General features: G+C 37.9%; 3 protein-coding genes and 3 non-coding genes across 6 annotated transcripts; 2 read left to right on the top strand and 4 right to left on the bottom strand.

Moving 5' to 3' along the window:
• Positions 1-7,876: 7,876 nt before the first annotated feature.
• On the bottom strand, positions 7,877-10,284 carry rps11 (ribosomal protein S11). The gene is made up of 5 exons (XM_059349035.1): positions 10,167-10,284; positions 9,520-9,660; positions 9,233-9,308; positions 8,641-8,770; positions 7,877-8,072 (listed from the first exon to the last, which is right to left on the bottom strand). Exons 1-5 carry the CDS (start codon positions 10,179-10,181, stop codon positions 7,949-7,951), a joined length of 486 nt encoding a protein of 161 aa, XP_059205018.1. The 5' UTR covers positions 10,182-10,284; the 3' UTR covers positions 7,877-7,948.
• On the bottom strand, positions 8,341-8,424 carry LOC131984192 (small nucleolar RNA SNORD35). The gene has a single exon (XR_009395537.1). It is a non-coding gene; the product is annotated as a small nucleolar RNA SNORD35 (small nucleolar RNA).
• On the bottom strand, positions 8,867-8,950 carry LOC131984190 (small nucleolar RNA SNORD35). Its single transcript, XR_009395536.1, has one exon. It is a non-coding gene; the product is annotated as a small nucleolar RNA SNORD35 (small nucleolar RNA).
• On the bottom strand, positions 9,375-9,458 carry LOC131984189 (small nucleolar RNA SNORD35). The gene has a single exon (XR_009395535.1). It is a non-coding gene; the product is annotated as a small nucleolar RNA SNORD35 (small nucleolar RNA).
• Positions 10,285-10,765: 481 nt separating the features above from the next.
• LOC131983993 (apoptosis regulator BAX-like) lies at positions 10,766-14,594 on the top strand. The gene is made up of 6 exons (XM_059348843.1): positions 10,766-10,832; positions 12,129-12,177; positions 12,271-12,429; positions 12,536-12,671; positions 12,813-12,917; positions 13,240-14,594. The coding sequence occupies exons 1-6, from the start codon at positions 10,802-10,804 to the stop codon at positions 13,336-13,338; spliced, it is 579 nt and encodes a 192-aa protein (XP_059204826.1). The 5' UTR covers positions 10,766-10,801; the 3' UTR covers positions 13,339-14,594.
• A 1,593-nt stretch (positions 14,595-16,187) lies between these two features.
• LOC131983535 (apoptosis regulator BAX-like) lies at positions 16,188-21,225 on the top strand. Its single transcript, XM_059348263.1, has 6 exons — positions 16,188-16,378; positions 17,820-17,862; positions 18,044-18,202; positions 18,324-18,459; positions 18,580-18,684; positions 18,767-21,225. The coding sequence occupies exons 1-6, from the start codon at positions 16,348-16,350 to the stop codon at positions 18,872-18,874; spliced, it is 582 nt and encodes a 193-aa protein (XP_059204246.1). The 5' UTR covers positions 16,188-16,347; the 3' UTR covers positions 18,875-21,225.
• Positions 21,226-21,803: the final 578 nt, after the last annotated feature.

The following is a 21,803-nucleotide window of genomic DNA, read 5'->3' as shown; positions in this document are numbered from 1 at the left end:
GAGGCCATCAGTCAGCGAGAGCACACCCCAGGGATGCTCTGATGACAGCCATGCTGGATGCTTCACACATGACCTGGGAGCGCTGCTGCACGCAACACCCTGTCCTGTGACCTGCCAGCGCCAGCCCCCACTTTGATCTGACAACATGGTTTAAATTGGAGATGCCCACCGCTCTGACACATGCCAGACTTGCAGTCTGTCTAACAGACAGGCATTAACACGGCCCGAACATGAGAATATTGAATTAGGGGCTGTCATGCAAATCCAGGATGTGTTGCAAGGCTCTCGGCTTACCAGACAGACCAGGTGAGGGACGATCAATCACGTTTTTGTAATCGATAGTCATGGATATCAAACATCAGGGTTTAAACTTCACCCTTCAGATTGTTTTCATTCACATAGGGATTAAAATCAACCATCTAAATAACCAGTGTTTTCACAAAGCACTGACAGACACATTATCAGGGACACAACTCAAAAGGTGAGTGCCAGTGAAGAGCAGGGCCCACATCTGTTAAATCACTTCAAATCAGTTAAGAAGCTCACAGTGCTGCTGCAGATATCAGACACTGATAACTGTGACCACAACCTCTAACCTGAAAGTCATAGATCTTGACATGCTCATTATCCATCATATCTACTTTCACTGACTTTAACAAAATTCTGACCCCGACAGTGAGCCACACCAAACCACTTTTATTACGTGTCCATACAGTTTGCTAACAGTTTGCAGCATGACTATGTATTTGTGACTGATTGTCATGGCACATGTTGTTTTTCATAGGATGTTGCCTGTGTTTGGTGCATGAACATTGGCTGTCTTTGTGCAGATCTGGAGGGCTGATGACATGTCCAGATGTGAAGCGTGACCCTGCACTGACCCTCAACGGAGCCCACAGTGTTCCTGTTGTGCTACCCAGCAGAGAAGATGCTGAATAGTGATGGCAGCATGCTATACTGCAGTCAAAAAACTAGCAAGTAGAAAGTCTATGGTAACTCGAGCTGCAGCTATTAGTCAATTGACTGCAAGATAATTGGCAACTATTTGTGATAATTAGTTAATTGTGAAAGAAGATTTTCATGCCAAAATGGCAGAAAATGCTGGGGGTTGTTTTTTGTTTGTTTTATGTAAGATTAAACTGAATATTTTTGGACTTTGGAGTGACAAAACAAGACATTTAAATATCTCAACCTTGGACTTTGAGAAATTAGAACCTTTCTCACATTTTATAGAGCTAATGATTAGTCGAGAAAATATTGGCAGATGAACCAATAATGAAAATAATTGTTAGTTGCAGCATAAGAGAACACTTCAGTCACATTTTACTTTTATCCACCTTTTTTGACATTGAATGGATCAGCAGGTCTTTAGGGTTTTAGGATCAATATTATGATGCTGGGTATTAATTCAGGCTGTAAATAAAATATAAATATACAGTCATTAAAATTACACCCACCATTAACAGCTGCAAAATTCTAGAGTTGCTTACACATTTTATCTTCAACAATAACAATCCAACAATATAAAATATGCTATAATAATAGTATTCTGAAAAGGGTCATCCTGCATCCTACTTTTTGGTACTTTGGGTGTATTTTGATGCTGATACTTGTAGACTTTGAGTTCTGAATGCATGATAACACACTCAGACTTAAGCCTCAAAATACAAAAACCTACTTGTGTATCTAGCACAGCCTTAGATGAAGTCTGTTGTTTAGTGCTAACAGAACCGACCAGAGGATGAAAGGCTTTATCTGATACAGCTCAGGCTCCTACACATAACATGGCCTCCATCTGTTCAGCCCATCAGGTCTACTGCTGCTGTTTCTGCTGATAGGAGCCTCCAAACAACCCAGAACAAGGGTCCACCAGCATGGGACTATGCGACCCCCCCTGCTGCCCAAACCTCCCGCCGGGCCACCAGAAGGCCTCTGTTTTGATAGTGGCCATTACCCTCATTGAGCTGACCCTCTGAGCTAACATCCCTGCCATTAGATACACAAGTAAGCACGACTGCAAGTACGCTCCATGACACTGGGTAAACATGTTGGCAAAGTGGAGGAATGCAAGTGATACAGTTCAAAAGACTGTTTGTCTACTGCCACAGACAGGAGAGACATCCATCCTGAGATTTGATACATGACACGAGTGCTGATAAAAAACATGTTATAGGTGTTTTTATACTCCCACTTTAGATTTATTTTATACACACACAAGGCCATCTCTGACCTCACTGGCCCCGGTGGGTTGACAGCCTGTGATGGATTGAGCACTAAATCTCAATCTGCACTGTTCACCTCCACCTTTTGGCGAAGCCTCCAAATGGAAAATTGAGAGTTATTAAACAGAGACGGAAAAGACTGGCTTCTCCATCACTCACATCACCACCTGGAGAAAGGCACAGGCTTATGTTTCAAGATGTCAGGGAGGAAGTGTGCTGTTGGAATAATCAAGATTACAATCTATCATAATGTGCAATTAAGCCAAAAAAACTTCCCGACAGGTGGATTTTATTGCAGGAGTCCGTGGTGGAAGAAAATCAAAGGGTCATAAACAGAATTATTAAAACAATGCCATGGCTTGTAAGATTCTAATGTCCCTATGAAATGTCAGGTTTCATTGGGCTATTTGTTTTATTGCCTGCCCTCACTATTGGTGGACCTAACTTCCTATAAAGGACAGTTGGTTTTCGGTTTTTACTGGAAGAAAACATGAAACTGACAAAACTGTATTGAACAACTTAAATAATTCATTACATTGGCAGAAATGGGCTTCCCTGCAAAATAAATGTGTATATATGTCATGATTCCTTTTATTTTGAAGGTTATATCCTATGTTCAAATCACAATTACAAACTACTTTCTCCATCTTAAGTCGTTCAAATGGTCTTATCTCGATTTTAAAAAGTTTACAGGAAAGAGAGAGATAAGAAGATAACCAGCAGCTACACTAACAGGCTTTTCTAACAGCACATACTCATCAAAGTTGAACACTGTCGGCTTTGGTTTATTATGGTTGCTTGGACTTTTTGAGGGATCAGACCTCTGCCCTCAAACAAACACTCTGTGGGAGCATGTATGCACTCATATGGGCTGGGTGGCCTGTTGGACTGTCTTGCTCCCTGGGGTGTCTGCTCATGAGAGGGCCTGTTATTCAGGGAACATCCTGAGGCCCTCCCACCCTCCCGTAGTGTCTGCGCCCATGGAGAGAAGGAGCTGGGAAAGCCCCGGTACAAGAGAGGACAATTTGTGGTTAGAAGCTGAGACGCTGCTGTTTAGGTAAATATTGTAGCATGGGTGGAGAGCTGGGATCTCTGTTAGTACAACAAAAACAAAAGTGAAAACTGTAATTGAGGAAAATGTTTGGTTATATCAAAGCAAATTTTCAGATGGCAGCTGCTTACCTCCCTAATCATTAAATGATGGGACTGTTTACACGGCTGAGCTCACATTAACCACTTTCTCCTCTTCACGTCATCGCCATATGGTCCACATTGACTGAAGAAAACATGCACAGCATCATTATGTTAATGGTGACGCCTCTGCTGTGGCACTCAGCAGACAGAAGGCCAGGCTGAGAGGAGGATTGATGGAGGGGGGGATTAGCGATTCCCATACAGAAAAGCTGTCATCTTCTCATTCTGAAATAAGGACACATGCAAATGATTCAGCTGATGCAGACAGGCTATTTGCATGTGTTTATTTGGATGTCAGACTCTGTTTAGCATCATCATAACTGTACAAAGGAAGGAGGTCATATCTTAATAGCGTCATACAGCTACATAACAGTGACTGATTATGTTCTTTCTTCTTCTTCATGTTAATAACTGAATCAAGAATGGAGGACATTTCAAAGTTCCTGCTACAGATATAAGATTGAACATGCAGATTGTATGATAGCCTATTATTATAATGTTATGCTCAAAAAAGAATTTTCCAAAATCCTACTTATGTATCTTCATTTAACTGAAGATATATATATATATATATATAAAATTGTGAGAATATATATATATATATATATATATATATATATATATATATATAAATGACTGTCCATTTTTGAATTCTTTTCATGTCTTTGTAAGTCATTTTGTGTCTTTTGGTGTCTTTTTTTTGTCATTTTGTGTCTTTTTGGTCATTTTGTGTCTTTTTTTTGTCCTTTAGTTCAACATAAAGTGTGATTTTGAATCTTTTTTTTATTTTCAAAACACTATCATGCTCAATAAAGAATTTTAAATGTGCATTAATTTCAGAGTAGACTGAGACATTAAACTGCATCATTTTCAATTAAATTCTGGAAAAGTTGGTGTGTTCTAAAACTTTTGACCAGTAGTGTATATATATATTCTCACAATTTCCCAACGATGTGGTAAATAACGTATTAATATACACTACATATAGTATATACCCTACACTGGTTTGGTCTCTAAACAGCCAAAATTATGCTTTGCGACAATATTCTACAGAAGGATGACACATTAAAATATGTTTCATGTTCAGAATGTGTTACCTGTTTGTAAGTAGACTGGACATTGTATGTAACCTTACAAGTTACAAAGTTACAAGCACTTTATTCAAGATCCAAGCAATTTCGATCCTTGAACACAACACATTAAAATGCAAGTCTTCAATTGAAATTCAAGGACTTCTAGTAACTGTGGGAACCCTTTAGGTAACCAAACTTACAGGTTAATGTCACATATGTTGACATTTGACCATCCAATCACATTGCTGATTGAAACGTTGATTAGTTAGTTAGTTAGATACTTAATCCTTAGTTTCTGACTCATAAACTCCACTGTACAGGAGAAACTCTCTCACAGGGCCACACAATTAAAAAAGGCCTCTAAGTCATAGATTTAGGTAAATACATCTATTTCATACATCCATCTAGTGTGTCACCGTATATATTTGCCACTGGAGCTTTAACTTCGTGTTCAGAAGGTTTAATAAATACACAAAGTTGCTCCCCTACTGATGCATCACGCTAGATTAAAAGTTTGAGTGCTCACCAACATCATACAGTTATCTGTCTCCATCTGCTGGACATATTCCATTTATGTGAAAAACATGTTGTACATTTGTTTAACACTGGGAGGCGCTGTTGGTCCAAGGTGCAGCCTTTACCAGTGTATATGAATCAAAGCATGTCCAGTTTTCCACAGTGGAAACTAGATACTGTATCCTATACTGTATGTACTATACTGTTTACTTGCACACCATCCAGTCGCCTGTGTGTGTTATCTCTACAGCTATAATCATGCATAGATTTGAAAGGTGTAGTTCTGTCGAATTGCATCCATGAATGAACATAGTGTGTATTATCTTCTGTAAATTCCACCTATTTTCAACCTTATACTCAGTACTTTGTGTATTATTACTCTTATATTAATATCACAATTTAGTGATATATAGTTAATCTATAACAGTAAGCAAATACTGATCATGTTGGGATAAATAAGATGAAGGAAATATCTGTATGACACCATCTCACCACATCCAAGATTATAGATTTCCCCAATTTGGTAGCATTTATGGAAAGGGTTCATTCATACAGTTTAAGATCAAACTCAAGAACATTTTCAGTACCTAAATTCAAAAACATCTACATCTAAATTACCCCTGTACAAATTGCAAAAAAGAAAATGTATATACAGGTCCTTCTCAAAAAATTAGCATATTGTGATAAAGTTCATCCTTTTCCATAATGTAATGATAAAAATTTGACTTTCATATATTTTAGATTCATTACACACAACTGAAGTAGTTCAAACCTTTTATTGTTTTAATATTGATGATTTTAGGAAAAAAAGTAAAGAAAAACTCAAAATCCCTATCTCAAAAAATTAGCATATCATGAAAAGGTTCTCTAAACAAGCTATTAACCTAATCATCTGAATCAACGAATTAACTCTAAACACCTGCAAAAGATTCCTGAGGCTTTTAAAAACTCCCAGCCCGATTCATTACTCAAAACCGCAATTATGAGTAAGACTGCCGACCTGACTGCTGTCCAGAAGGCCATCATTGACACCCTCAAGCAAGAGGGTAAGACACAGAAAGAAATTTCTGAACGAATAGGCTGTTCCCAGAGTGCTGTATCAAGGCACCTCAGTGGGAAGTCTGTGGGAAGGAAAAAGTGTGGCAGAAAACGCTGCACAACGAGAAGAGGTGACCGGACCCTGAGGAAGATTGTGGAGAAGGGCCAATTCCAGACCTTGGGGGACCTGCGGAAGCAGTGGACCGAGTCTGGAGTAGAAACATCCAGAGCCAAAGTGCACAGGCGTGTGCAGGAAATGGGCTACAGGTGCCGCATTCCCCAGGTCAAGCCACTTTTGAACCAGAAACAGCGGCAGAAGCGCCTGACCTGGGCTACAGAGAAGCAGCACTGGACTGTTGCTCAGTGGTCCACAGTACTTTTTTCGGATGAAAGCAAATTTTGCATGTCATTCGGAAATCAAGGTGCCAGAGTCTGGAGGAAGACTGGGGAGAAGGAAATGCCAAAATGCCTGAAGTCCAGTGTCAAGTACCCACAGTCAGCGATGGTCTGGGGTGCCATGTCAGCTGCTGGTGTTGGTCCACTGTGTTTTATCAAGGGCAGGGTCAATGCAGCTAGCTATCAGGAGATTTTGGAGCACTTCATGCTTCCATCTGCTGAAAAGCTTTATGGAGATGAAGATTTCATTTTTCAGCACGACCTGGCACCTGCTCACAGTGCCAAAACCACTGGTAAATGGTTTACTGACCATGGTATTACTGTGCTCAATTGGCCTGCCAACTCTCCTGACCTGAACCCCATAGAGAATCTGTGGGATATTGTGAAGAGAAAGTTGAGAGACGCAAGACCCAACACTCTGGATGAGCTTAAGGCCGCTATCGAAGCATCCTGGGCCTCCATAACACCTCAGCAGTGCCACAGGCTGATTGCCTCCATGCCACGCCGCATTGAAGCAGTCATTTCTGCAAAAGGATTCCCGACCAAGTATTGAGTGCATAACTGAACATAATTATTTGAAGGTTGACTTTTTTTTTTGTATTAAAAACACTTCTTTTATTGGTCGGATGAAATATGCTAATTTTTTGAGATAGGGATTTTGAGTTTCTTTCCTTTTTTTCCAAAATCATCATTAAAACAATAAAAGGCTTGAACTACTTCAGTTGTGTGTAATGAATCTAAAATATATGAAAGTTTAATTTTTATCATTACATTATGGAAAAGGATGAACTTTATCACAATATGCTAATTTTTTGAGAAGGGCCTGTATACCTACTGCAACATGTTTTTAATACTCAATTTTACCAGCTGTTCATGTTAACTTCGTCCATGATTTAATGCTGTTCAGTACTCGTGGTAACTCAGTTGCTTTACTTTAATCGGGTCTGGGTACTCTCCTGCCACCCAGAGACATTTAGACGACTGGGTCATTTCAAATATCAAAGGTTTTTGGTTTGAGCGACTCAATGAAACACTTTAGTGTCCCAAATTAGCTGCATCACCTTGATTAAGTAAAAAAAGATCCCATTTTCTCTTACCATTTGTACCAAAAACTAAGAATTTTATATGAAAAAATTGCAAAATAACCTGGTTCTGATAACCTTAATCTGTTCAGAGCAGATATTTAATTGCACTTTCAGCCAGTCTTCATTTTACATTCTAAAAACCTGTGTAATCAATGAATTTGTTACTTCATATTAATTGTTTCATAACCCTTTGTCATGCAACAACTGGATATGTGCAGTGTACCACAACTGAGTAATATTATGCACAAGCAGAAAACTGAAGGAGCTAAAAGAAAAACAGGCCGCAGTGCTGATATTGAGCAGTATTTAGTTCCAAATCAAAAGAGGATGATAGGACAAACAGAAAAAGCAATTTAAACAAGGTTTTCTTTATTTGACAGTGAGACGAGTTGGCAAACAGCAGCCTTCCTGTTCACAGTCACACCTAAAACTTCTGGAACTGTTTCTTGGCTCCAGCAGCCTTTGTCACTTTGAGGACATTGAACCTCACAGTCTTGCTGAGCGGTCGGCACTCTCCGACGGTGACGATGTCTCCAACTGTGACGTCTCTGCAGAAAACACCATAATAGAGATATTAACAATGTGTGTAAATCAGATGTCTAACAATATTTGCTCTTCCAGACATTTAAATAAATATTCTTGAAATAAATCTAAAGTGGGAATTTCAAAATAAAAGGCATATCTTAATGATATGCATAAATATTTCCAGTTGTATTGTTAAACCCCCGATAACAGTTGGTTGGGGGCATTTCTGTCCCAACTACAAGCTTAGGAAAAATTTTAACAAAAATTGAGTTTTAACAGGAGGTGTAAAGCTAAGCTGCATCAGTGTTTGCCAAAGGCAATATCGTCAGAGCTTCTTGAGCTTGGAAGACCATCGTGAGAAAAACATCATTTGCAGCAAGTTAACATTGGCTAGATGTTGTTAAAGTTATATTTAAGCAACACCCCTGTAATAAAATTATATTGTGGGTTAAAATTTAGGTTTTACACCCCAGTTACTACCATTTAGAAATTGATCCTGATATCAGTTTCCCCCAGGGCCAAACTAATTACAGCTATTTTTCCAAACTTTTGCTAAGTGAAAAACTGAAAAGTATTTGAGCAGCGTTGTACCTGAAGCAAGGTGACAGATGGACAGAGATGTTCTTGTGCCTTTTCTCAAAGCGGTTGTACTTGCGGATGTAATGCAGGTAGTCACGTCTGATAACGATGGTCCTCTGCATCTTCATTTTGGTCACCACACCTATGGACAACAAAGAAGATATTTAAATATCAGTGCTGAACAGCTTTGACACTGCAGTCAACACTCCAATCTATTTGTTTTCAATAGGACTGTCACTCCACTACATCAGTGTTGCCATAAGGCATTGTCGTCAGAACCCTGAGGGCTTGGAAGACCATCGTGAGAAAAACATCATTTGCAGGACAGTGACAAGAAAGTTTGTGGGTTACCAGCTAAAGACAGATTCTGGCTTTGGTTACTTAACCTGTACAAGGTTATCTTCAATAATCAGGAAACTAGTTTACCTAGTGCTCAGTGGTTTAAAAAAATGGATGCATAAATATGCAAAGTACCAGGGTAGACATTAACCCATGTAATTCTAGAATTAAACCATTTAACTGGGTTCCTAAACCTATTCAAAAGTAGACAATAAAGTACTTTATGCACTTTCAAGTAATTTACAGGTGTACATCTTAAACTTACCCGAGAGGATACGGCCACGAATGGAGACATTTCCAGTGAAGGGGCATTTCTTGTCAATGTAAGTGCCGTCAATAGCCTGGTGAGAACAAAAAACTGTCATTACTCTATACTTATCACTTAACTATTAAACCAAGTCATATTTATAACCGCATCAGCAATGCCAAAAGGCACTATCGTCAGAACCCTGAGGGCTTGGAAGACCATCGTGAGAAAAACATCATTTGCAGCTAACAAAATAGAACAGCTCTGATTTTGTACATTAGTTTGAATAAGATCATTCAAGTTACCTCTCTTGGGGTTTTGAAGCCCAGACCCACACTCTTGTGGTAGCGGGGGAGCTTTTCCTTGACCTCCTTGCCACCATCTGCGACCAGAACACGCTTCTTGTTCTGGAAGATGGTGGGCTGTTTCTGATAAGCCCTCTCGGTCTGTGGAAAGAAGAGACCATCAGGTTATGGCCATGTCAAAGCAGGATCCACGTTCATGTCTTCCACTTTCGTGCACTAGGAAGCCGCAATTACATTCCACCGCCCGGCCACGCCAAGTTCGCTAGACTGACAAACTTCCTCTTTAAATGGTTTAAAATCGCTCTTGGCTGAAACGACAAATGGTTTAACAAGTTCTTTGGAATACGTTTTGATTGGAAGCGTTAATGTTGGCAGTGTATACAAAGCTAGATGCTGTTTAAGAAGGGCGTTAAGTGGTAGCAGGCTATGCTAAAAGAGTTAGCATCCCGGCTAGCTCAACGCTACACGAGGGTATGCAAAACGGCAACAACAAATGCCGGATTTAAAACCCTCGATGTGGCTTCAATTGGCTTCAGGACGTGTGTGAAGAGTATGCAATCGCACATATATGAGATCTACCGCTAAATGTGTGTATTTAAATGTAAAAATATCGATTTAAATTCACCACGCCGTTTTCTTGAACGTACTTGTGCATCCGCCATCTTTGCCTGCCGAGTCGTAAAGAGGCCTGAGGATGCGCGCGACGGTCGGAAGAGCGCGAGACACGGGAAGTGACGTATTCAAATAGGCGAGGCTCAAACACTAAATAAACTTGTTTCTCAGATCTGAAATCTTTTTTTCTCACTTTAAAAGAATAAAGGAAGGAAATAAATTATAATCGACAACAACAGGCTCAAGTGGAATCCATCAGCTGATAAATGCCACTGCAGGAATTGGAAACTACCCTAATTATTAACGGAATGTATATTTAAAAATTACGAATATCCTAATAAACATGCTATTATTTCTTCAGCAAAATGAAAATCACTCCACCGTGGAATAATTTATGTATTGCACGTTATCCAGAGCTCATTATCCTTGAAAAAAAATGAAAATTAAATTGTCATCACATTTATTTCATGATGTCTACATATGTATACATGTTTTTCCTCAAGTGAATGCATTACGCTTCATTACAATTCGTACTAAATAGATAAATACGTGATCAGTACATCTTGGAAGAAAAAAAGCCTTCAGCCGCCCTCAGACGTCATTAAACACAAACAACAAAACTTTGTCACGTGATTGTCCGGAAGCAGTAGCGATCTAAACAGACAACAAGATGGCATCACACCCGGGAGGAGGCGATTCAGGTACACGCTAGCTTCTGCAGTATTTTTTATTTAAATTGACTGTGACAGTGTCGTTAACTACGTGGCAGACAAAGATAACATCCCACTTTAACAATTATCTCCTTTTTTTGTTGCTGTAGCTTGTTTGTTTTCGAGCGGTAACGTTAGCTGAACTGAGACTAGCAAGATAGCTAACCTAAACATTAGCCGTATGTTAGCTAGCAGTTAGCATTTACTCTGCGTGTTTATAGGTTGCTCGGCTAGCTGATAGCTGTACCAGAATGAGTTAGCAAATGTGTTTGAACAAAACCGAAACATATATATCAGTAAGGTGTGTCCCTTTAAAAAAAGTCCCTCGATTTCTTGGACTCGGTAAAGTTAACTTGATAGCTACAACATTGTTTAACTTCGGCGAATTGACCTAACGGTAGCTTAACCCTGTGGAGTCCAATTATTTATTGAAAATACACGTTTTATTTACAGTAATAACTTCATTTATATATATCATATGTAGACAAGCTGAGAAAGCCAGTTGAAAGTGCAATCATAGGAGCTTTCACAGTGTGCCATTTATGTTTCTAGACTATAATTTAAATTGTGAAATTTCTTTCTACAATGAAAACTATTACTTTTTTAAATTTACATCCAAATAGACTGTCTTATAGTTTTATTATTTAGTACTTTTTCTGCTGTTTTTGTGTGTATGAATTGTAAAAAAAAAAAAAAGAGAAATAATAATAATAAAAAGGTACATTTCCATAGAAATCTGTATCTTTTGTTTGTATTTTGGGTTCCTGGCAGCATTATACTTTGTTAATTAAAATAAAATGAAAAATCTGACTCATAGCCAAGTTTGTGTGGAGATAAAGGAGCCATGCATGTGATGTAAGGACTGACTGAAAGATGCTGAACAGAGACAGAAATGAATGCATAGGAAGTTGACAAATTTGAACCAAAATCTCCTGGACTTCAGAGGGTTAACGTAAAGTTAAGATACCAAAGAATTAACTGACTTTCGGCGTTATGTGCTGCTCTTTCTAAACTGCAGATGTCCTCACAACATTACTTACCATACAGTCGAACATAATAAACATAAAGCACGAGTGTTTATATATATTTACAAACAATGTACAAAATATAATGTTTCTTATCCGTTATTTCAAGCGTTGCTAATCTAAGTGCACTCACTGTAAAGTGCAGTATCAGATTCGGGTTGAAGTGACGGTAAGCATACACGCATCTATGTCTAATATAATATCACTGGTTGTAAAACAGTATCAGCATTTGGATGGTGTAACACTGAACCTTGTCTTTCAGGCAATAATAAAGACCAGATACTGGAAGTAGGAACTGTTTTGTTAAAAGAGTGAGTATATACTATACTGTACTTCTGACTTTTGTAAAGGGGCAAAGAGTAAGATCATACTTAATTAATACCCGTCTGTGTCTCCCTGTATAGTTTCATCTACCAGCGGGTTCAGCGGCATGGAGATGGCAATTCTGCATTGACCAGGGCACAGCTGGGTGGAGCAGAGCTGATTGATCCAAACCACAAGAATCTCGCCAAGTGCCTACAGCAGATTGGAGATGAGCTGGATGGAAATGTAGAGCTTCAAAGGTGAGTTACCTGCCCATGTTTCAATTCTATTGACTTCCAGGCCTAGGGAATTATGAGATATAACTAGTAATAACTGTTCGTAATCACTAAATGTTGTTTTCCTCAGGATGATAAACGATTCTTCACTCAGTCCCACAAAAGACATGTTTTTGAGAGTTGCCGTCGAGATCTTTTCAGATGGAAAATTCAACTGGGGGAGGGTGGTTGCACTTTTCTACTTTGCCTGTCGACTCGTCATCAAAGTAAGTTTAGCATTTCTGTTGTATCTCATGTCATTATTCAAATAATAATTTTAAAAAATCACACATATCTGTATTGTGGAATTATGAATGAAGGAGCATAAGACCTCACGCCTGAAGCATCTCCCTTTTACATCTTCTCAGGCTCTTGTGACCCAAGTTCCTGATATCATCAGAACAATCATCAGCTGGACCATGGACTACCTCCGGGAAAATGTGATCAATTGGATCAGGGAGCAAGGCGGCTGGGTAAGAAGCTAGTTAACAAATTTACTTCAAAGTAAGGCTGGGTGATTTATCAGAAAGAAATCTTTCTGTAATAACAATTTTGGCTTCAAACTATTATGAATACACAATAAAACAATTACTGTGTCTTTTCACAATACTTCAAAGGTTGATCTTATTTATTTTTGATCTATTATTTTTATGTTAGTTATTTACATGGAATGTATTTATATGTTATTTAATTCAGTGAGTTCAATCTCATCATTTATTAGTATTTGAGCTCCTGCTCCTGAGTGCTTGTTTGACAAATAATAATATTTTTGTCTGTTTTTTTATGATGTTTTAGGAGGGTATTCGGTCCCACTTTGGCACACCCACATGGCAGACTTTGGGAGTTTTCTTGGCCGGTGTTCTCACAACTGTACTGGTCATACGCAAGATGTAAGGGGGTTTGTAGAGAGCAGACATGTAAAAGATGGGAAGAAGTACGCCTGTGGGAAATGGGGACAGGAACAAGAACGTGAAAGAAGAAGAAGTTATGGCAGACGGAACAAGTTAAACAGGAAGAGCTTGTATTTGGACACGAAGAGCCAATCTTCGTTTCTGTCTCCCTTTCATTTCCAAGGATTGGGAGTTGGACTGAACGCATTGTCGCACCCATGATCCCTATGCCACAGAGGAAGTGTGTGGTGTATGACTACATGCACAGAGAGGCGGGGGGGGGTGGATTGCGTTTTAAGTAATTTATTTTTTACTTGGTACAGACAAAAATAAGTCACTGCATTCAGTTTTCTGCCCTAAAAGTTATATGGACTGAAGCATTTTGATGAAGTTAGTTTCCTTTTTGCCCCCTTTTTCCCCTTCATTTTTCTTTCCTTTTTGTTCCACTCAGATTGCTTTTCTGGTCTTCCCAATCTCCCCATCCACCTCATCATAGTGTCTAAACTAGAGAATCCATCTTCATATGTATTTGTGAGTGTTAACTGGTGTAAATCTGTAATGATCTGCTGTCAATGAGCGGGTTGGAGGGTGGTTACATCCCATCCATGTCAAAAGATATATTTTTGCAAATAGTTATTAGATTTAGCAAGAAGACGATAAAGACGAAGAGAAGTTACGCTTCTAATAATATTTAGGATTTAAAAAAAATAATAATTTCTTCCCTTGAATGCACAGTTCAACCTTATTTTAGTTGGGGAAAAAGTGCCACAGCAGGGACTTGTGTACAAAGTTATGTTTACCTTCAACATGAACCACCACATGGTAAAACAGTCACATGTTTTTGGCATTTCAACCAACATTGTGACTTAATGTGGCTCCCCAAAAGAAAAAAATGTGTAATGAATGGAGCCACCGCCCATTAACTGACACTTCCTGTTGTCTACGGAAGATATTGTACTGCAGAAACAGAACACACTGGGTTGCTCACAGATGCTTACCTCACTTCACACATATACAAAGTACTGTACATTTCCTTGAGATATTCAAACTGCAATCTTATCTACACAACAAATGGCTTTTTATACATTCTTCTTGTTTGTCAGTGCCTTGGTGTTTTGTTTTTTTACTATAAAATCACTTTGATATTCTCAAATTTTCACATTTTTCTATCATATTTGTAAGGCTGAAATTAGATTGCAGTCCCCCTTTTTGCTGTGACCTTGTCTGTTGTAAAATGGAAAATAAATCTTTTAAATCTTACTGTTGCTATGAATATGTATACGAATGTAGGAGTGATAATTATAATCAGCAGATTTACAGAGGTACCACAAAGCATGAATCTGACCAGCTACGCTTATAAAAGGAGTTGGAATTTATGAGTTGCTGGAATACATGAACAGGCAGGCCACAGATATTGCAGACCACTTACCAATTCATGGTAAGTTATCACACATGGATAAGGGTCTCGCTCTATGGATGCAAGCTCCAGCCACATCATTATGCTTTACCTGTCACGATCCCACAGGAACAGAATCTACAGAGATGGCAGAACATCAGCTATGCTGAAGGAAAGAGAGACAAATCTTTGATGAAAAAACTGGCCATGAGTTGAACAGGCAAGGAGGAGGGTGAAAAGCAGGCTTTAGAGGGCTATTTGCACATGCAAAAACATGTTAGCTGAAAGGTTTTATTAAGGTATTTTTTTACACAGTGCTGCCTTGTGTTCAATTAAGCCTAGTTTAAATTATTTTTTGCTGTCTCTGGAGTCTCAATTATCTTTTTTTTAATCTTTTGTAAACATTTCCATTTTGAATTAATTCCAGGAATACACAGTGTCAGGCAAATCTATTTATGGTGCATTTGCTATCCTTATGCTTTCTTATCAAAGTTTAGACAGTTCTTACTGTTCAAAGCTCCAAAGTTACCCAATAAGAACCGTTTAGACGTTTCTTATTGGGTAACCAATTTTTTTTTTGATAGTTCAGTTCACCTTATATGCTTATATTAGATAGTACAATCCCATTTGGGAATGGTATAATAAAGAATGTGTGTTGGAGAAAAGTGTGGTGCCTCTCAAGTAGCCTGTTTCTAATTTCTTTTTTTAAGGTTCTATCTGGCAAAATATGTATAAATAATACAGGACATTGGGACTGCACATTTTGTAGAAATTCTGATGAAAATGTTTGTTTGGATTGATTTTGGAGCATCTTTGACTGAGGCTGGGATTATGCTTTAGACTTCTGAATGAAGAGCTTCTCCTTACCCCCCCCCCCTCTTTGCCTGGGCATGACATGATAAATCTCACCTCTACCTATTTAACGTCATGATGTTCGTTCCATCAGGCATAAAAATCTTGAAGCATCAGAGTAAGAAATGCCAAGCGTTAGATTCAAGATCACCTATCGCAAAGCAGGATCCACCCCCTGACTTTTGATGGATGAAGTTGACACGGAACATGCATACTTCACAGAGAAGAGCCGCAGGCTTGAGTCGAACCAGCGACCCTGCTGTGAGGCAAGAGTGCTACACCATAAGAACTACACCACCGTGTAATTTTATAAAAAAAATGTATTATAATAATTATATATATATATATATATATATATATATATATATATATATATATATATATTCAAGAACTATCTCCTACTGAACACCTCAAAGACTAAGGAAATTATCATAGATTTCACACAGGCTCAAGTGATTTTGATTTGATTTGATTTGATTGATTCTGCAATTTTGGTCCTAAAAAAAATCAAAACTACGAAAGTACTTGGTTAGGTTTAGGGACAAAAATAGGAGGAATTGTCTATTTTGATGTGGGTGTGTCTTATCGCAAAATGGGCATGTGTGTCGCTTGCGACTGTTCTCGACCAATGGGCTGTAAATGAGATCAAAATCGGCGCCGAGATCGAAAGTGTCTGATGGTATATGTCTATGGGTGTACTATCGCTTTCGTTTCTCAGCTTTACATTATTGTACGGAAGCAGAAGCGAACTAAAGAGACTACAAGATGGCATCACAGGCGGGTGGAGGGAATAAAGGTAATGTGCAGCGTCAGCTTAATGAAGTTAAAATGATTGTGACCGTGGTTGTGGCTGTAGCAGCTTGTGTGTTTGCGTGCAACAAAATGAGTGGAACTGAGGTTAACAAGACAGCTAACCCCAACCTTAACGCTAGCAGTGGTTAGCTCTTAGCCGGCAGCTGTGCAAAAGTCAGTTTGAAGTTGGTTGAACAACACCGAAACATCAGGAAAGTACGACTTTTCACCCCGACAATGTCAAAGTCTCTATGTGTCTCGGGCTCAGGAGGCTTCTAATATCATGTAGCCACAACATTGACTAACTTCAGGAAATTATAGCTAACTTAGCTAACGTAACATTAGCCTAATAGCCTTAGCTTACAACTGACTGTGGGCATTTTGAGGTGAATTTGTATTCTTTAAATGTCTCTCAAAATAGTTATTTTACAAAGAAAAACCACGGCTATAATAAAATATATTGTCACCCTGTTAAAATAATCGCCTAAGTCATTTTTTCAAGTTTTACAGGAAACACAAAAAACTTCACCAAAAGTGTAACATATGACATTTATTAATCATTTCACTCAAAAAGGATGTAACAAAGGATGGCTATTGGCATAGTAATAACACTGTGTGTAAATTATGTAACTTATGTAAGAAATAAATGACAATTTTTTGAACATGCCATTGTGACTTAAGCAAGATATGGTAACACTTTATTTTGAAGGTGTCTACATAAGAGTCACACAAGCCTGTCAGAAACATGACATGACAAGTATCATGAGCATTAATGTTACTTCAAAGTGTCATTAATGTTCATGACACATCCCATGTCATGTTTATGACACGCTCATGTCACTCTTATGTAGACACCTTCAAAATAAAGTGTTACCATATCTTGCTTAAGTCACAAAGGCATGTTCAAAAACTGCCTAAGTCACATTTTATTTTGACTTAGGCATAATAAATCCGCTTAAGTCACACACTTGACATAGGCCATGATCTCAAAGCAGTAAAATCACATAATATGATCTAATCTGATTTCACCATAGGTGGCCGGCGTCACGAGGAGATGATTTAGGCAAAAAAAAACAATTTTAACAAAAATGGCTTAGGCGATTATTTTAAAAGTGTGATGATTTGTATATAATGTGCACTGTAGGTTAATACTGTTGTATTGCGATGCCTTGGCAATATTGTTATCTTACTTTCATGACTATAAAGCCAGTTGAATTAAATATAAAAAGTAAAGCACGTAAGTAAATAACCATACGTTAATGGACAAATGATCAACAAAATAATGTTTTTATCTGTTATTTTAAGAGTAGCTTCCCTAAAAAAACTCACTTAGATGACATTTAAGTGACAGTAAACATGCAGTTATACTAGCACACATTAATTAATTATTCACTATTTCTAATTTGAGAGAACTGGTTGTAAAACAACTGTCTGTTGTCTTTCAGGCACTGCCAAAGATCTGGAAGAAACAGAGAATTTGCTAAAAGAGTGAGTATACACTACACAGCTGGGCTTCTTATTGAACTGGGCAAAAGTCAGATCATACGTATTAGTTATTTCATAACTCATGAACCATTTCAGGGTGGCACCTGAAATCATTGGTCTCAGAAAGCATCTCCTGTTTGAAATTGAATTGCAAGTTCACACTTGTCATTATATGTCTCTGTAGTTTCATCTACCAACGGAGTCAGCGCAATGGAGATGGCAATACAACAGTGACCAGAGAACAGCTGGGTGGAGGAGCGCCGTGTGACCCAATCCACAAGAAGCTTGGCAAGTGCCTGCAGAAGGTTGGAGATGAGCTGGATGGAAATGTAAAATACAAAAGGTGAACTACCTGTCTTTGTGTCAGTCCTCTCAGGCCTTAGGAATTATGAAATGCAAGTTTTTCTACCAGAAATATCTGTATAATTAGCCTATCCCTAATAGCTACATGATTTTTTCCCCAGCTTGATAAACGACCCTTCACTGAAACCCACAAAGGAAACGTTTATTCGGGTTGCCACTGCGGTCTTTTCAGATGGAAAATTCAACTGGGGCAGGGTGGTAACACTGTTCTGCTTTGCCTATCATCTCGTCATCAAAGTGAGTTTTAGCATTTCTGTTGTACCTCACCTCATTATAAAAACAAACAAAGAGAGACATATCTGTTTTATGGAATTATGATTGAATAACAATAACCTTTAAGCATTCACACCTTCTCAGGCTCTTGAGAACAGAGTTCCTGATATCATCAAAACAATAATCAGGTGGACCATGGACTACTTCCAGGAACATGTGATCCAATGGATCAGAGCACAAGGTGGCTGGGTAAGAAGCTAGCTAACAAAAACCTTTCAGACTTAACATTTATTATTATGAATGCTAATGTTTTTTTTGTTTATTATTTTAGGAAGCTGTCTGGTCCTACTTTGGAACACCCACATGGCAAGTGGTGGGAGTTCTCTTGGCTGGTATTCTTACTGGTTTTCTAGTCGTTCGCCAGAGCAAAGCCCAATGAATTAGTCTGGAACATCTCACTTATCAATGCTAGTCTACCAAAAAACTTCTGGGTACAATTACATAGACTGCCCATAACAAACATAATGTTTTTAAAAGGAGAGTGTTGAGGTGTGATATGGGAGTGGGTGTATTTTTTAAAAATTATGACTTATTCTTGTAATATATAATTTTTTCTCAAAATATTACAACTATAATCTTGACTTCTAAGAGGACAGAAATGTGGGCTATCTTTTGAATGTGCAGAAAGTTTTTAACATGAGCAGAAATCCTGCTGACACGTATGAGCTATTGAAGTCCAGGAGTTATAATATTTAGAACTATAAATATAATATTAATTGATTAATTTCAATTAATAATTTATTATTGATGTAGGTGCCAAATGCACATTTCAAGAGGTTACTTCCTCAAACAAAAGAGGAGGAAAGAGTAAATCATGCCTCCATGTGTGTCATCTCAGTCGTTATAACTTTAAATGATAAAAGTTGATTGTCAGGAGAATAAATAATTTAAAGCAATACAGAATGTACGAGAGGCTTACTGCCTTTTATTACATATTTTTAATTGTCACCTGGTGCTGGAATGTGTGTTTTCTTAAACATATAGTTATATATTATGTACATAATGTTTACAACAGAATGCAAGAAATTTCTGGCAATTGGCGATCTCCCCAGCTCCACCCTCTCGTCCAAATAATGTCACTTCAGGCTAAAAGGAAAATCCACGACGGCAACAGCCAAAATGCTATTGACTTGAGTCTTCAGAACGGTAGCCCACAAACCAATGGGTGGCATCACAGTGGCTACACCCACTTCTTTTATACAGAGTGTGGTTTATGCTTGCCGTAGTGTCCGTGACTCGAGGATACACAAGCCAAAAATCATGTCATCATGTATTTCATGTCACCGTCCCAAACGCACCCCATCATAGATAAATAGTTGTGATTAGCCTGACCAGAGCCTGGTCAGCTGGAAATCTGTTGTATGGTGACGGTGACCAGACCAATCTGTCAGAGCAAATAAAACGTAAGGTCAAGAGCAGACGTGGAAGTACGCCTGTGGGAAATTGGGACAGGAATAAGAACATGGGAAAGAACAGAAAGAAGGTGTGGCAAATGAAATGAGTTGAACAGAAGGAGCTTGTATTTGGACCTGAAGAGCCACTCTTCGTTTCTGCCTCCTTTCCGTTCCAAGGATTGGGATTTGGACTGAACGTGCTGTCGCACCCATGATCCCTAGGCCACAGAGGAAATGAGCGGTGCACGATTACATGCTCAAAGTGAGGGGGTGGAGATTTTGTCAGACTTGAACAGGAAATGCATTTAAGTAATTTATTTTTTACTTTATTTTTGTTCCACTCATTGCTTTGATGCTTCTGAACGTCCAACTCTCCATCCACCTCATCATTGTGTCTGTATACTAGAGAATCCATCTTTAGATGTATTTGTGAGTGTTAACTGGTATGATCTGCTGTAAATTAGCATGTTGGAGGCAAGGTTATTATAATTAACGAAAACTAACGAAATAACGAAAACTAGAATTGAAAAACATTTTCGTTAACTGAAATAAAAATAGTTTTTACAAAAACGATAACTAACTGAAACTGCATTTTGTGGTTACAAAACTAACTAAAACTAACTAAAATCATAGTGAAAATGTCCTTAGTTTTTGTTTTTGTCAACTTTTTTCATTCATAATTCAGTGTTTCTATTTGAACATGCAACACATGGTAAATATGTTTACTGAGACTGGGATGTTTACACTCCAACCAAAATTCAAAACACCCAGAACTGTAAGAGTTAATAACCTTATTGGGGCTGAGATGGATAAACCAAAGGAAATAAAAGCAAAATTTATTATGACCTCTTTGAATCTGGCACCCAACATATAGCCCATTACAAAAAACTAAAACAAATAAAAACTAAACTAAAACTAAGCATTTTCAAAAAATTAAAACTAAACTAAAACTAGAAAACTCACTCTATAAACTAACTGAATTTGAAAACAAAAATTCACAACGAAATTAAAACTAAAACTAATGAAAAATCCAAAACTATTATAACCTTGGTTGGAGGGATATGATCCCATGGAGTTAAAAAAAAAAAGATATTTTTATATTTACCAAGATGTTAAAGGCAGAGAAGTTAAACTTCAAACCGTTATATTATTGACACAGCAGATGGATTTTTATACGTTCTTGTTTGTCAGTGCCTTGTTTTGTTTTTTACTATGAAATCACTTTATTGCAATATTTCACCTTTTTCCAACACAATTGTAACACTGCAATTATATTACAGTCCTAATGTTGTAATATGAAAAATAAATATTTTTTATTCCAACTGTGGCTATGAATATGTATGATTATTAGTTAAGGGATGGCTGAAGATTCGTAGTCTTCCTGCATTAACAGTGTTCAGTGGTGAAATGTAACTAAATACATTTACTCAAGTCCTTCAGTATGAATGTTATGTACTTGAGGCTTTTCATGCCACTTCCACATTCAAATACTCCACTACTATCGTCTGACAGCTTTAGTTACTTCTCAAATTAAGGTTTTTTTTAAACACAGAACATATGCCTAAGATGTAACTATTGCCATAAGCTCATTAGCAGAAATGTAACTATTTTGATCGTTTTCATTAAAAAACATCTTGGTTCCAGCTTTACAAATGTGAAGATTTGCTGCTTCTCCCTTTGATGAACAATTGTAATGCATAAGTAATAATTGATGTTTATACTGTATGTTTGACAAAAACATTATGAAGGTGTCACTTTAGGTTCAGTAAATGCAGCAGAATTTTTCACTACTTTTACAAAGTTAACAATTGATAAATGGAGAAAATCATCAGCAGAATAATCCAGAATAAAAATAATTAGGTAATTCTCAATCAGCCCCACCTTTAACAAACTACAGCTTTTACATTCATTTCT

Source organism: Centropristis striata, chromosome 13 (assembly GCF_030273125.1).
Source record: "Centropristis striata isolate RG_2023a ecotype Rhode Island chromosome 13, C.striata_1.0, whole genome shotgun sequence".
NCBI lineage: Eukaryota > Metazoa > Chordata > Actinopteri > Perciformes > Serranidae > Centropristis > Centropristis striata.
The sequence above is the reverse complement of the archived record's forward strand: the minus strand, read 5'-3'. Positions and strand labels throughout refer to the sequence as shown.